This window comes from Pseudopipra pipra, chromosome 1 (assembly GCF_036250125.1).
Source record: "Pseudopipra pipra isolate bDixPip1 chromosome 1, bDixPip1.hap1, whole genome shotgun sequence".
Classification (NCBI taxonomy): Eukaryota; Metazoa; Chordata; class Aves; order Passeriformes; family Pipridae; genus Pseudopipra; species Pseudopipra pipra.
The window spans coordinates 39,065,788-39,082,698 of NC_087549.1; the positions used below are offsets into that span (position 1 = coordinate 39,065,788).

At 38.9% G+C, this 16,911-nt stretch overlaps 1 protein-coding gene across 2 annotated transcripts; it reads left to right on the forward strand.

The window, feature by feature from the left end:
* Positions 1 to 1,683: 1,683 nt before the first annotated feature.
* Positions 1,684 to 16,301, forward strand: LOC135413255 (epidermal retinol dehydrogenase 2-like). Of its 2 annotated transcripts, XM_064652702.1 has the most exons (7): positions 1,684 to 2,480; positions 3,280 to 3,633; positions 7,517 to 7,648; positions 9,068 to 9,167; positions 10,799 to 10,943; positions 11,916 to 12,038; positions 12,546 to 16,301. In XM_064652702.1, exons 2-7 carry the CDS (start codon positions 3,307 to 3,309, stop codon positions 12,637 to 12,639), a joined length of 921 nt encoding a protein of 306 aa, XP_064508772.1. In that variant the 5' UTR covers positions 1,684 to 2,480; positions 3,280 to 3,306; the 3' UTR covers positions 12,640 to 16,301. The 2 variants fall into 2 exon arrangements, with proteins under 2 accessions (XP_064508772.1, XP_064508766.1); XM_064652696.1 differs by lacking the exon at positions 1,684 to 2,480 and having other exon boundaries at positions 2,595 to 3,633.
* The last annotated feature ends 610 nt before the right edge of the window (positions 16,302 to 16,911 follow it).

Consider the following 16,911-nt stretch of genomic DNA (forward strand, 5'->3'; position numbering starts at 1 on the left):
TAATTCCTTGTTTTGCTTTGCTTGTGTGCACAGCTTTTGCTTTACCTATTAAACTGTCTTTATTTCAATCCATGAGTTTTCTAGTTTTTACACTCTCAATTCTCTCCCTGATCCCACTGATGGGGGAGTGAGAGGGTGGCTGTGTGGGGCTTAGTTGCTCTCTGGGGTTAAACCATGACAGCCTCTTATGACTTCTCTTAAGTTCTCCTAACATGGAGTATATACAAAATGTTCAGTGGTACATAACGATGCTGGTTTACTGTCATCTTTAGGCATTCTCGGTCATGTGGTTATTTGTGTTCTTGACATTGTTAGTGGTGTACCTAAATTTATTTATTTGTGCATTTGCTCTGTGTCATATGTTTAATAGCTTTGTTATGATTAAAACAAATGCCAGACATGAAGGTTTGTTACTGGAAGGTCAATAATAAAAATACCACTCATGGGGCTGTTTTCATGGCTTTTTTTTTTTTCCAGTGCAGTCAAACATTGTGGAAAATTTCATTTCTGTGCTTTTAATATCATTTGGAAATGGAGCTTCTGGTACAAATTTGAAGTTAATTGTGGAGAAAGATAGGTTTGGGGCTAGAGACAAGTTGTGGTGCATACATCAGGCAGGAAAATAAGTTTCTGTTTGACAACAAAATTCAGTGTTATGAAACACTGAGACAAAACTAAGACAAAAATCCACACAGATATTTAATCTCCAAATGCTAAACAAGTCTCTAAAGGCGTCATCAAATCTAGCTATTAGTTAGCAGAATGTAAATTATCCAAAATCACTGTGTGTCCCCCAAGTCCCTTGTCACTTACCACATCCACTCTTTACCTAAAGCTAGCGATAAACTGTAATACTCCACTACCACACCGAAGCCTCTAATCTAGGTATACAAATTTTTAATCATCATTGTCATTTTCACTACATATAGAATGATAGCTAGCTGCTTCTTAGGTCAGTTCAGTGTAAGAGCAGGAAAGTGACGTGTTCTCATACTTGCATAACCACGTGCTTTGGAAACAGGCTCCTCCTGTTAACTTACAGCTTGCAAAGTTCTGGTTGCAACACTGTTCCTCACCAATGCTGTTCACCTTGAAGTGTCATCATAATAAACAAGCATCTCCTCTGGTTTGTTTCCTAACCAGGAATTCATTGCTGAATCATTTCAGCTTCCTCTCACCACAGTCTGCTGATTTTGCCATGTAATTACCGATTACAGTGAGACACTTGGAGTTACCTTACCCACCTATTTTGCATTGCTTGGTGCCTTGTTTAGAACCACAGATCTGCTTTCAGCCTCAGTGAGTGTATTTCAGCTTCCCCTTTTTCTGGCACCTAAATAGAATATTCAACAGTTAATTGTGTATGAAAGCACATCCCTTCCATACAACTATTCACACTGACAACCTGGAATTTTCCACCATATTTCTTGGTGTAAATTACATCAAATTATGTGAACTATAATTTCATTTCAGCTTAACTGAAAAATACCCCATGAATCCCCATGAAGTCTAATCTGAATTGTGTGGATCAGAGCACTCTGTGACTTTTTTCAAATAATTTCCCTCTATGACTTGCTGATAAAAAAGACTTTCAGTATCACTTATGCAAAATTCAAAGTACTGCAAATAAAGTAGTGGTCTCTTTATTGCCTTTTTACGTAAACAGGGTGGAAGATGTCAACGTGATCGAGACAAGCAGATAACACCACAGGAAAAGCACGTTCTTAAGGACCTAGGTAGGAGTGTGGTTTTCTATTCAAATTTGGGGAAAAAACAGTGATGCTTCAGTGGTGTAGAACTGTGGTTTTAAAGTTGGATAAGGCATGTATGGAAAACTGAAGACCCACAAGAAACAATGATGATCGTGGGGTTTCACTGTTTTAGGGAGACACGGGTATGATCAGCTTCTCGCTTTTTGCTCCCATCCCGGCAAGTCGGCGAACAGTAATTTATGATGTAAAGTAAGAAGTTTTTAACTTTGTAACTGCTACGAAGTAGCAGCAGGGGGAGGAGAGATCCCTTGCTATCCAAGCCCTTGGCCAGGTGGTTCTCCAAGCGGGATGGAACCTGCGGTGCCTTTCCGATGGCCGGGCCGGCCAGGCGCGGGAGGGCCGCCGATGTGGCAGCAGCAGCGGGATGTGTCGACCTGGTAGCGGCAGCTGCCGCCCGATAGATGCCCTCGACAAGGCTTGGTACCCTCTGCCGCAGAGCCGGGCGGCCCCGCCGGCATCCGGCATCCCGCACCCGCCCAGCCAGGAAGCGCCGCCTGCCCCTGCCCCTGCCCCTGCCCCTGCCCCTGCCCCTGCCCCTGCCCCAGGCTCGGCCCCGGCCCCGGCCCCGCACCCCGCACCTCCTCGGGCCGCCCCCGCCCCCGCACGGAGCCCAACCTTCGGGGCGGGCCGGGCCGGGCCGGGCAGGGTAGGGTAGTACCAGCCGTGGGCCGCGGCGGGCGGGCAGTGCGGGGCAGGCAGGAGCCGGCGGTGAGCGCGGGGGCCCGGCGGGAGTGTGGGGCGGGCGGAGCGAGGGGCTCTCAGCCCCGCTGGGGCAGGGCCGGAGCTAGTGGGGAAGGGGCGAGGGGGCCGCAGCCGCGGGGAGATTGGAGCCTCCCCCCTGGGACACAGCCCGGCGGCGGGACGGGCCCGGCGGGTCGGTGACGGGCGCTCCTTCTCCTGAGCCTCGCTCTTCCCGCCCCAAACACCGTAAAGGAAGTGGTACGGTCTAACGTAGGGTGAAAATCAAGGCTCCTAATTGCTAGGCTTTTGCCTGTGACTGGCAATTTGCTCACAAATGGGAATACGTGGTGTGATTTTGGCCGTACGGCACTGGAAAATACACACAGTGTGGGAACATTCCGATTGCCTGCCTCCCGAAACAGGTAACGTTTCCTGCTAAGGAGGACACCTTCCTTCTCAAGGTTGATACCACACCAGTGTGTTCAGTACTTTTTTGTTCAGCTAACATCACCTTGTTGTGAAAACAAAGTGCTCTGTAGCTATTGACTCAACATACCTGTTTAAAATGTGAGTAAATCTTTTCAAAAAAGGAGATGGAAGATGAGGACTCCAGGACAACAGAGAAGGTCCATAGGATCTAGCAGAAGATATTTGCTTTAATTCTACTAGTAAGGATCCGGCATATTTCACAAAGCAAATCTTTAATAATGTATTTTGTATTTGCACAAAAGAACAATGCAAAAGAAATGGCTGTTTGAAGGTCAACCTCTTTTTTAGTCAATATCTCAGTGTCGTAATGTATTTTATTTCTGGATTTGAATTACAGAAGAGTGGTGCTTGTACCTGAGAAATCATGTTCAACTTCAGATGCATCCAGAAGTTACTACAGTACCTGAAATTTTTCATTTATTTACTTATTGAGAATCTCATCTGTGTATTTCCTCTATGCAAAAAATCTTTTGCTGGTGAAATAGTTCTTATTACTGGTTCCGCAAATGGCATTGGAAGGCAGATTGCCTTAAAATTTGCTCCTTTAGGAGTGACTTTGATTCTCTGGGACATCGATGACAAAGGTAACAAAGAAACATGCAGATTAGCCCAAGAAAAAGGAGCTAACCGGGTGTTTGTCTATCATTGTGACTGCAGCAATAGAGAGGATGTCTATGAAAAGGCAGACAAGGTAAGATTTGGCGTCTTACTTCTGATTTTTCTTGCTTCTTTTTAATAGTATATGCTACGGATTATTTTTCTTTTTCTTTTTTTTTTTTCCTTTTTAGAAATTGTTACTATTCACTAAAGATAAGAAATCATGTAGGGCAATGACTTTGTCTTTTCAACAAGTCACTTCTGGAGGGACCTTAAACTATGTTCTCGATAAAGTAACTGGATTTAAGAGGTTCTGTTGAGATTTATCCATTTTTAGTCTTCATTGTGAGACAGCAACTTCTTTTATATTAAGAGTATGGTAAAACATGCAGCAGAGGTTATCTCCATATATTTGTTTAGGCTTTGAAATTTCTTCAAGATATCAAGAAATAATTAAAAAAAAAAAGAAAGAAAAAAATCAGTATATGTTGTAAGAGAGGAGTTCTTTCCTTTGCCCGTTTGTATAGAAAACTGTAGTTCTTTGAGGGTATAATGTTTTCAGAAACGTCATCAGGGTGTCCAGTCAAAATGATGATTCAGTTTCACTTTATTTTTCGGTCAATATAGCTGGGAAGTAAGGTAGAAAAGAGCTCCATTTTAAATTAAACTCTTTTGCTGGGCTGACCTACATTCTTTAAACTATTGTCTTTTTTATTTTTATTATTGTCAGAGTCTAGAAATTGGACATTCACATTGTTACTTTTTACTTGTCCTTAAACTGCCTGAAAATATTTCCCAGTGTAGCCTCACTTATAATCCAGTTAGCCACTCTGCCATTTTATCCAAGGATAAATTCTTCTTCTGTAATATAAGAACATACACTGTTCAGTGTCTGAAGGCATAGATCAGAGAAATTAGCTAAAATATTTCAGGACATGTGAATGTTGATAGATTGTTTCAGAATAGCCTTGAAATGTAACATTAATTTTCTATGAAAATTTGGGGGGGAAGCTCTTTGTTTTGTGATTCTTGCTTTTAATTTTAACCAAAACAAATTAATTCCTTCTGAGCATGGCTATGAAAGTTTGAAACATTTCTTTTTCCTCAAGAAATGTTCCCAATGCAAAGTACCTCTAAAAGGTAAGTTGGATTCAGGATCTGTAAGTGTCTGAAACTGCAATTCTCACATTTCCAGTCAACAAGGTATTATTTTACCCACCCTTGTTAGCACCATTAGGGACACAGACACTGTGCTGACTGTGCACAGAAAAAATTCCGCTTAGGGCCATTCGTCCTAAATGTTAAGAACCACAGGTGGTACCATAGTATTACTTGGGCAGTGGTGTATTTATTGTACCGTAATAGCATGTAAGCACAGATGAGCAAGTTGTTGAGTGGTCTGTCCTGAGCTGACACAATATGCAGTGTTCAAGGCAGATTATCTTTGCCAATGACTTAGTACAGATGATGTGATCCTGACACCTGTGTCATTGATAATGACTGCAACAATTTTGGAAGTAGCAATCACAGTAATTTCAGCAATCTTTGTATCTGTTATCACTTCCAAGTAAGATGAAAACTTTGTCTGAGCAATTTGTGGTCAGTACTTCATATATGACATTTGATCTTTATTTGAAATGATACTATAAAAAAAACCAGTTCTTCTCAAATCTTATTTTTTGCAAGTAAAAATAAAAACTTACCTTAGAATTTGCCAAGATCAAATCTCTTTAAAAGATAACATTTTAAGCTGGCATTAAAGCCCAGTTCCCATAAAGACTATCTGGTTCTTGCAAAGACATTCACCAAAAGGTGTAATTTAGGCTTATGCAGTTAATTTCTTTGTTGGACTTCAATGTCCATGCTGAACATTTTTAAATTATTTGTTTGCTCTTAGTTTAACACAGTCTCAAAAGGTTTGTTCTGTGCCTTCCAGTAATTTTCAATCTCCAAACACATTAACCAAATGAGTCGCAAGGCTCCAGCCTGCAGAATTTGCTGTGCCCATATCAGCAAACACTATGCTGCAGGGCGCAGACTGACCTACCAATAGAAGTTTGAAGAGCTGTTTAAAATTCAGAAATTGCTGTTAAGGTGTTAAATTATTGTTAACAATATCAACATCTTCATAGATATTTACATGTGTTGAACTGTCATGATGAAGCCAGAAATTTTCTTAGTTCAAGAGTCTTTCATCTAGAGGCCTCTTCTACTCTTGGAAATACCTGCAACTTTTTAATTGGTAATATGAGAAGTCTTGAGCTTGGACCCAGAAGATAAAGCAATAGCAAAAAAGTTAAATTAATTGTTTTTATTTGATATACTCACTGCAGAAAAACCTAGGTATTTTCCGATAATGAAAGCTTTCTTTCTGGGAAGCAAATCAAACAACCAAAGTCCCTAAAGAAGAGGTTTTTAAAATAAACTGGTGAAGTGAACAGCAACTAATTTTCAGGATCAGGCAGTGTCCACCCGGGAATTTTGAAGGAAATTAGATATGGATCTGATGGGCTGGAAATGTGTGTGGGGGTGTTTTGCTATAAGAGGTTATCAGAAACAAAGAGTAGCAAATATTCCAGTTTTAAAGTGCACTTGAGAGGCCACAAACTATGATCTTGTCTTAGAGAAAATTGGTAGAAATCATAATAAAGAGAGGAATTAATAGACACCTGACAAAATATGTAATGTAGAATAATCAGCTTGACTTTTTGCAAATGGGAGCCAAGCTTCACATGTACTCTGTAGCAGTGAGTAAACAGGTCAAATGAAGCCAGGTTAAATAAAATACTAACACTGGTGAAGCTATGTTGTCAAGTGAAGAAAAAGAGGATCATCATATGGACTGACACAGCAGTTAAAAGATATGAGTGGGGAGAAAGCACAGATACATCCCACGAAGGAAGAATTTAGTATTCCTGCCATACTCAGTAGTGTCTAGATTTGCATTCGTTTGTGCAGGTGGAATGGTGCTAATATCTGAACCCTGTTTTTCTATGACAAGCATTAAACCTGACACAGCTGAAGGAGTATCAAGCAAGTCTTCACTGAATGCTAAGGTTCCCTGAGAGAGCCAAAGGAAGGTCAGATGTTGGGGTATCAGATTGAAGTACCTGTTTCCAAATTGCCAGACAGCAGCATGTATGGGATTTTTATGTTTTTGTATTCATACTATAATTTTTGAGACACTGGATAACCGCTCACCTCTAGCACAGGAATCTCTGCAGTGAGACTGATTCTTAATACTATGAATAAATCTTGGCCATCTGCTTTGATATAAATCCAAATCTTGGGACAAAATCTTTTTATAATAAACCAAAATCTTTTTATAATAAATTGAGCTAACAGTGATTTTGGCCTTCTTTCCAAGTGAGGTTATCTATCTATTTCATGGTATATCCTTTTTACTCAGAGGATTGGTATCCCCAGGAATCTGTGCTGAATTCTTTCCAATTCAGGAGAAATTATATAGAAAAGAGGTTAAACAGGCTTGTCTGAGGAATGCAGTTTCTCACAACACGGAAAATACGGGACAAGAAATGTCCCAATTGCAGCTAAAGCACACTCACGGTGCACACTAAAGCTTTGTAACTTATTGCCTTATATTCCTGTGGAAGCCAAAAGTATTCTGGAGTTCAGGGAGCTATTAGACAAATTCAGGGAGCGAGATGGGGTGGAGAATCACTGGGATATATTAAACACAAAGATACTGATACCTTATGTCTCTCAGGAAGCTCTGAAGTTGCAGCATGTGAAAAGTTAAGTACACTGGAGACCTTAGAGCCCTTTTTTTATTGCTTTTCACCATGAGACAAGGGCTAGGAGGCTCAGATGGACCTTTGATCTGAAGCAATATAACAGTTTTTAAGTACTTATGTTTTCAGTAGATATATCAATTACTACAAATATCACTAAACATTTTCATAAATGAAGCACAAGAGGCAAGGATACCTTCTAAAACTTTATGTTTTTTTATTCAGGTTAAAAAAGAAGTTGGGGATGTTACTATTCTAATCAATAATGCTGGCATACTGATTGGGAAGAAGTTCTGTGACCTTTCAGATGAAGATTTTGAAAAGACCTTCAAAACCAACTTCTTCTCTCAAGTCTGGGTAAAGTTTTGTGGTTTGTTATTTTTTTTTCTGTGTGACCAAAAGGTAGAGTCAAGTGTTTTGGTGTGAAAATCACCATGGTGGTGTCTACCTCAAAACCCCAATTTGGAATAGGGATGTGAAGGACCTCAACTGGGGGAGAATATGCTTTCATAATCATCCTGTAATTGGAAACACACCAAATTGACAGTCTCCCCATTATGTTTCAGTAGTATTAACACAAACCTCCCTGAGCACTCTGGTAAATCAAAAATTTGTGCAACTGTACCATGAAATGTGCTCTACCTGTAACAGCTGTGGTTGAAGTTAGTGCTGACATGATGGCATGTGTCTTCCCTGTTTACTGGCATTAGAAGTCTTTGTCTAAGGGACTTGTAGCATTCAGGGAGACACAACCATGACTTAGTGGTGGACTTGCAGTGTTAGGTTTACAGTTGGACTCAGTTCTTTTCCAACCTAAATCATTCTATTCCAATCATTTTTTTGCTGCACATGTTGGTGTGCTTCAGGCTGTGCTTTCATTCCTAATCACCACCTGATTAAAGTACATAGAAAAGTAGTGTGGATAGTAAGTATTATCTTTATTTTATTACCTCTGAAGGAATTTGTTATTTGGGCTTTCATTTGACCTTTAGGAGCTTTTGTTGTGAGGGAGTGTTACTCTTGCCCCCTCTTGCATTTTTGTTTATATGCCTGAGTGAACAGCTTGCATCAGGGAACAATATAGCATTGCAACTCCCTTGTTAAAAGGCGATCCTCCGTGGAAAATCCTTGCAGGTAGGAGTTCTCTAAGCATTCCTCAGCCACACTGCATCATTCTTCCAAATACTTGAGGCAAATAGATGTTCCCCCTTACAGGTCTGAAGAAACACTGGGCAGGAGGATAGTGATATACTAGGTACTCACATTTGGAGTCAAATAGGACATCTCAGCTATTGAAAAAAAAATTGTTATCGTTTGTCTCTTTTTTTTATCTAACCCTTCATAAAACACTAGTGTTCTCCTTAGTTAGTGTCACCCACAGTGGTGTCTGGGATGCTGGAGCTGTCTGGAAGTTCAGTTTGTAAAGAAAAAGGACCCACAGGCAGCTGAACTTCCCTTGATGTGTTGGCTTCTAGCTCCCTCTTGTGTACCAAACCTTTGGCAATAGTCTCAAATAGACTCAAATCGTGAGGAACCAGGAGGCAGAGAAAATAAAAACTTTGCTGCTTTTAATAAGACAATTTTAATGCTGTTAGATCATCAAATAGAGGGCAGTCACTCAAGGAAATGTTGTCTATCATTTAAAAATTGTTAGAGATAAAAGGTCAGTTGGGCTTCTTGTATAATGAAGCCCCAGAAAGCCTAATTTTGAAATGCAACTTTTTTGACGTGTCTATTTATAAAGGGTTTTTTTTAATTATATGTATATTCTCTTAGACTTGCAAGGCTTTTCTTCCAGCCATGGTGGCCTGTAATCGTGGGCACCTGGTTAGCACAGCCAGTGCAAGCGGATTGCTGGGACTCTACAGAGCGACAGGTTAGTATTGTCAACTGCCATTGCAAATTAGATCTACATAAAAATGACTTCTCTCTGAGACCTAATAAATGCTTGGCTTAAGCAGCCTATACTGATGAGAACCTGTGGATGCCAAAGGTGATGCTGTACCAACGAGTGTGACAGTGTCACACTACCCAAGTGGCACCGGGAGCTCACTGCAGATTTTATTGTCTGATTACAAGCTGTCTTATCTCGGCAGAATAAGGACAATACAGCTCGTACGCGTGCAGTGGGAAGAAGCTCTGCACACAGGTTGTCTAACTCTTTCTCACACCAGGTTTTCTTTGGAGTCCTGAGAAATGGATTATATCTGGAACTATATATTTAGCTAGAAAATGATTTTCAGGTCCAGAAGGCATTTTGGCAGAATTTTCAATAAAATTAATTTGAATAAATTTTAAGCTATTTAAAAGCTCAATATTCTCAGCTGTTTCCCTCGGGAGAGCAGTCTGCTCTAGTCCTGCCTATTCCATCAGTCTGGGTCTGCTGCCCAGTCTTTCCTGAAGCCTGTCTTACATGTTGATTGTATCGCTGAGGACACTCTTTAAGAATCTGAACTTCAGTATAATAAGTGTTTCTTGTTTCTTCTTCTGATTGATGGTGTTACTGTAGTGTTCATTTGCCACCTGTTATCATTGGGTCATATTTGGTATTGACAACATAGGTTGCGTTCAGCTTTCATCATATAACTGTAAGACTTATGGGAGTGGATCGAAGCATCTGTGTTTTAACCTTTTACACCTTAGCTATTTATTTTTAGGCTGTGTGGTTCCATCATTCACTGGGGGTGAATTCCTGAAGAATAGCAAACTATCTCTGATGCCAGTCTTTGAAGTCACTCTTTTAGCAAAATTGGATTTCACTGTATCTAACAACTATTTACACAAAGATTTGAAAAAACTTTAGGAAACCATATGTAAATCACTATATTAGTTTCTTACAGTTGTAAAATTTTAGAATAATTTGGTTGGAAGCAATCTCTGAAGGTCATTTGGTCCACATATCCAAATAAAAGCAGGTTCAACTTAGATCAGGTTTCACAGGGTTGTGTGAGGGCAAGTTTTGATTATCAACAAGGATGGAGTTTTGTACATTCATCAAAAATAAAATTCTGACTAGATTCCATCTTCCTGGGAAAACAAAACAAAAAGTTGCAGGGTAAATCAGAAGTAATAGGCTAAAGCAGCATTTATAAGTAGAGTATTTATATTTTACCACTAGAAACAGTTCTTTCTGAAATGTAACCTGTGATATTGAAGGGTGAAGACACTCTAACTGAAAGAACGTCTGTTTTGTATATGAGTATCTGGAAATGCACATAAAAGGTTTAATAAGTTCATCTTCCTATATCACTCTATAGCGCACTGAAAAAAACTGCTCTGGAAAGGATTAATCTTATCTTTAGACAACTGTGCATCAACCACAGGAAGAGTCATTAACCTTCAGAGTTAGCATCACCAATATGCTTAAAATACTAACTAGAAGGCTGCTAATTATAGAACTAAATAAAATAATGGATTAAATATTATTACAAATAGTTAAATTTTGTATATAGCATTTACTGTGGTGCTTTTGAGATTTTGAATATTTCTTCTTTATTCATTTTTCAGATTATGCTGCAAGCAAATATGCAATCATTGGAATGATGGAAGGCATTAGTTCAGAACTGTATCATGCAGGAAAATGTGGCATTAAAACCACAATCATTTGCCCTTATTTTGTTAACACTAAATTAAGTAAAGGTTTCCAAAGCGCGTAAGTAAAACAGATTGCGTACTATTTCGTATGTAAAAAATAATCACTACTCACAAGATATACCATATTCAGTCTCTAGCTGGTTGATTTGATTTTCAATTCATTGTTTTTGCCCTATTGGCACATAAAACTATGTCTTTTGATCTAAAGAAATGCAAGTCTTGCATACAGTCAATAACTGACGTGCAACAGGGACTGTAATAACCTCACAGTCAAGGAATGGTTTGGGATGCACAGCAGTATTTAAGGGTTAAAGGGAGACTTATTCATCAGTAGAAAGGACACTGCTGATGTTCTCTGCCCCAAGTAATTTTGGCAGTGTGATTACAGTTATGGCTGTCAGGATACCCATGACCTGTCATTATTAACTGTGCCCCATGATCTGTATTAGCAGGTACTGCACTGAGAGGGAATAGGTGTGGTGATAGTATCTGGTGGGAGACTATGGGTGCAGTAATTGGAGATGCTGCAAGCACTGAATTAACTGTTGTAGTAGCACGGTAGCAGTGACGTTGGTTTTTCAGTGCTCTGCTCCTGCTTCCACCATTCATCATCCTGCAGGAGCATATGTTATGCAGAGCACAGCCTTTCTCCTGGCTGAAGACAGACCTGATTCTGATCCACTTAGCTGTCACCTCAGCATCCACAGTAGAGAAAGAGGAGGTGTGCAGAAGGCAGAACTTTATGCACAGAAGAGAATATAGTATGGCTAAGCTTGGAAGTTTTCAAATGCTGCAATCATTGTGGGCATTAACTTCATTATGCTCTGCTTGCTCTAAAGCCATTAAGATTCAAAACATCATCAAAGTGTTTTCAATTTATTCTGATGACAGCAGGAACAAAGAGATTTGGAGATTCCTTTTCAAGGCTATTTGAGAGGAAAGTTAGTTAGTTAGTTAATTACATATGTGTTAGAATACATCTCAAAAGCAAAGTTTTATAATTCCATAACAATTTTTTCTTGTTTCGCAGAAAACCTCTTTTGCTTCCTGTTTACGACCCAGAGTATGTAGCCAGCAAGATCTTGAATGCAATTAAAAAGGAAAAGTTTTATCTAATCATGCCTCCAACTTTACGCTTATTGGGTTTGAAAACGTAAGCATGTGACTTGTCTTCTAGCATTGCCTTCTTTCCTTTGCCATATGCCCGTAAAATCAGCAGAAATGTTTAGTAAAAGCAATCCTTTAGTTAATATTCCTGCAGTAAATCCAGTTATAGGTACCCAACTTTGAAGAAACAGTGGGTTTTAATTTTTTAATAGTGTAGGTGAATAGCATGCCTCTGGCCCCTTCTGTCTCTAATATATGTCTTAAGCTACAGTTGAGTATAGAAATTTCAAGAGTTTTCATGATATGGTACACTGGGAGTAATGCCTGGGCTACAACTGTCTGCTTCCAGTCACTGTCTCCACTGCTGGCTGGGCTTTTGCAAAATGGCTTGGCCTGTCATTCATTTCCCCCACTTATAACATGGGGGAAACACCAAATGTGTTATTGCCAGACATTAGAATTACTGAGCAAATATAATGAATTTACAATTTCTTTATTTATAGAGTACATTTTTCTAAAAAAAACAAACCTAACTCCGTGTTTGTCTCATCAGTTTTGTTCCTAGAAAAACAATACTATGCTTCGAATCATGCATCAAGTTCCCTGAGAGCATGGATAAAGCCTTTGGTCAGAAGAAAAAAGATTGAAACAAAAATATTCTGAAGACTGCAAGTGCCATCGAATTGAATATTTTCAGTAAAAAATAAATTTAATTCATGTTTATTCTTTGACAGACAGTTTACTTCTTGTATGATATTTGACATTGGTCTACATGCAATTTAATTCTTCATAACTGTCTTTTATGTCTTTATATTTGGTAATCTTCCGAGTAACCTTTGAAAAATCACTGAAATTTAAAATTAAATAGGTATTATGTTAAGTGACTAAGCAACAACTTGGCATGGACTTATTGTCTTCAGACTGAAATTTCAATGACATAGCCTGAAATCACTGATTTTTAGTCACAACCCAATCTCTCGTTTCATGATGGCATGCTGCTTTTATCTGAGGTCTAGTCAGTAAGACCAGGCAGGGATGTTTGACTCCATTTCGTATTCTGAATTTTCAATTTCTGAGCAAAATCTTAAAGTACAGGAAAAACACACTTCTGTCGAAGCAGAAATCAAAACAAAACCAAACAAACAGACAAAAAAAAACTACCAAAAGAAACTAAACCACAAAGCATTTAACACATTTCCCTTTTAGGGTCAAAATAACACTGCAATTAACATAAAGCCAACATGAAGAAGGGTTGCTGTGGGATGATGGGCTCTGCCTGGTGAGCTGTGCAGGGAGCCTGTGTTCTGAAGAGGAGTGAACTGCAAGGCACACTGATAAAGTGTGTGTGGTGCTGCGGCACTTACCACGCTCCTCGTTAGTCACAGCACACTTTGCTAGACGCTGTTCTGTGGGATACATGTGCCTGGGTCTCGATCCAGGGCTAGAGGCTGATACTGGATCATTTATCAAAGGCTGTAGTTTAGAAAGAGTGTATGTACACCTGCAGCAGTAGCAAAGCATCGTGTGCCTACTCAGAAAGGAAAGATGATGAAGCCCCATAATCAGAGAAAGTAGACAGGAAAGAATTCCATCCTGGAAATTACTTATGTGGTGATTAGTTGTCTCTATAAATTTTGTAAAAGGTTCCAACAACAGAATAGTCAGAGTTTATAAACATGGGCTCTGTGGTGAGCATCTGCTGTAGGCAGCTGAGTATTGAGCACCGATGAAGCCCACAGGCATCTGGCTCCCTTCTCTGGCTCTAGAGGCTCCAATGCAGCTTTGAAGCACCATGCTGAGACCAGAAAGTGGGTTCAAGATGCTGTGTCCCAGGTTAGGTCCCTGAAGTCAGCAGCTGAATCTGGACCTGTAAACTCGCCCACACAGTTTTAATTCCAGTGACCTTAGTAAAATTACTTAGAAAATCGTTGATTCAAGAGTATTGTGAGAATCTGTGCAAGAAATCTTTGTTTGGTAATTTTCTGAGTAACTTTTGAAAAATCATTAAAATTAAAATTACATAGGCATTACGTTAAGTGACCAAGCGACAACTTTGCATGGACTGTACTGCTTTCAGACTGAAACTTTAATGAGGTAGCCTGTTTGTCAGTGTGGAACATAATTCTGTTGTAAATCATGGGAAAAGGAATACAGACAAGAGGAATACCTCATGTATTCTTGTATAACTATGGGCTGGCTCTTGAGCAAAATCTCTTCTTATGTTTGGAGAGAAGTCCTTCAACTGTCTTCAAATGAAACTACAACCTAGAGATAATAAAGAACAAAAAAACCTCCTCAAGAGCAGAAATTCAGGGATTAGTTGCACAAAAGTACATGCTGGTACTTAATTGATAAAAATCAATCCTCATGTAAATTTTCAGGAAATGCTAGCATAAAATGTTCATAATTTGCTTAACTTAAAAAATAAACAAATAAAATGCAGTAGTAGTGAATCTACAAAGCCTAGTTTCTAAAAATCCACTGTAAGATATTAGAGTGGATTTTTAGAAACTAGGCTTTGTAGTCATCTATTGCCCATATTTGCCATCATATTTCAGTTGTACTTAAATAAACCCATACTTACAAGCTCCCTTCCAGCTATAAATGCTTATAAGAATGCACACTCCAATGAAAAACCTATTTTTTTAACACCGATGTTTCCAAAGTATGCATGCATTCAGTAAATTCTTTCATGTACCTGTAGATATTACAGGGAAAATTTTAGCTGAGAGAATGAGAAAGCTATCTTGAGTTTGCCTCTTTGAAAAGCAAGGTTTATTGATTTATATTTTTAAAAACTCTCTAGGTGATGAGTAATTGAAAAATTATTTTCTTCCTACTAATGAGACAGGAACAAAGTCTAAATTGCTCTAAATTGCGAATAATGGTCTTTTTCTCAATTGCAAGCAAATATGTTGGGTATTGGGATTCCCTTATTCTACACGAATGTTGCAATTTGGCTCTAGATCTATGATCATTTTTAAGTATGATTACAGGAGACAATGCAAACTGGCGTGACATTATATTTGTGAATGTATTGTGGGCCTGAATATCTTCATACGTAATGTCATTACTGGTGTTGCAGAGCTTAAGAACAGGGCTCGTGAGGTGAAAAATTTATATTTTTAAATTATTTGTAAAATGAAACTCACACCTGTTAGTGACATTAATATTTGGTGGACTGTCCATCCTTTAAAATCTGAGGTTTCAGGATGAAATATCTGCAGCCAAAGAGCACATTGTAAGGACTCTCTTTTCAGGACCTTTTTATTATTTTCAGTTTCTTGAACTAAAGTATATGAATCTTACTACCTACATCTGCAGTTGTAAGTTTACCAACTATATAGACAGGACATGAACAGATTAAGAATAATGTAAAGGAAATAATGTTCTATTTTGCAAGCTATATTTCACCTATGCTGCACAGCCATACTGCAAAAACTTACTCTGTATTTCTGCAACCTCAGCCAAGGGCACTCTTTGGTTCCATTTTTTTCAGGCTAATCTGCTTTTCTCAAGAAGGAATTTGTAAAGCTTATACTTTCTAAGTCTCACAGTGATCTGTTAGATCTTCTTATGAGACCTAGAAATCAGTAACTCGTTCTTCTCTATGAAAACACATGGAAAATAATTTTGAGTTTTGGGGTTGGTTGGAGGTTTTTTGTTGTTGTTGTTGTTGTTTTGGGGGTTTTTTGTTTCTCTTTTTTGTACAGAACAGATGTGTGATGGGTCCTTAATATAATTCTAAAACTCTAAGCCAAGACCTTCCTATTAAAGCTCAGAAGATGCAATCGGATGCTGTTCCTGTTTTTCTAATATAAAATTATCTTTCATATTTTGAAAGAAGTATCTCAGTTATCAACAGCTCCTGAGAAACATGCCTTCTCCTTCTTTGAGGCTTTCATTTTATTTGTAATTCCTCTACACAAAATCATTTTAACAGGAGAAATTCTGTTACTACTGAAGCTGCAAATGAGACCGGAAGGCAGTTTATCTTCATTTTTTTTCTCCTTTGGGAGTACTCCTCATTCTCTGTGAAACTGATGAAGAGACCTGTGTTGCTGCATCAACAGTGAGATAATCTGTGATGTCCGAGAAAATACAGTGTCTTGCTCTTGTTTTATGCCCATTGGTACAGCACATCTCTTCATAGAATTTTTTTCTTATAGAGGAACTTGTAGTTCTGGATGTCTTATGAAGAACATTATTCACAATCAAATTATAAGCATTTTGAGAAAGAAACATTTGAATTATGCTGGGTCACCTTGTAATCTAACAAAAATCTTAAATAAACCTTAAAGCAACCATATGCAACTTTGATTTCTCATCAATTTCTGTAATCACTTGGATATTTCAGTGCCACTCTGTGACTGTCCCTGAGCAACCAAGTACTCAGGTGGTTTTGCTGGGACATGGCACCACATGACCCTTTAATGCCCAGAGCATGGAAAAGAGGGAGAGGCTCACAGTAGCACCTTGTCCCATTAAGCCCACTGGCTGGATGGCTCAGTGCAACTTAGTGCCTGTCCTGCATCAAAGCTCCTTCTGGAGGAAAAGCATTTTTAAAGCATCTGCAAAAAGCAGAGAATGTCATATATATGATACAAATGTACAATACACCATGAGCATCATGATTCTTGGGACTGTCCTGTGCAAGGCCAGGAGCTGGACTTTGATGATTCTTGTGGGTCTCTTCCAACCCTATGATTCTATGATCATTATGCAGCAGCCTTCCAGGATCAGACCCAAAATATCTGCAGTTCTTTCTGGGTGTATGTGCTATCATAGCCAAATTGGGATAACCATCTGAAATATATGGCTCTAAGGAAAACAGCCATTGTATGGAGATGGAGATATATTACATATGTTCCCCTACATTTTTTAGTTCCTCTTTTACTTGAGAGATAAATGTTTCCAGC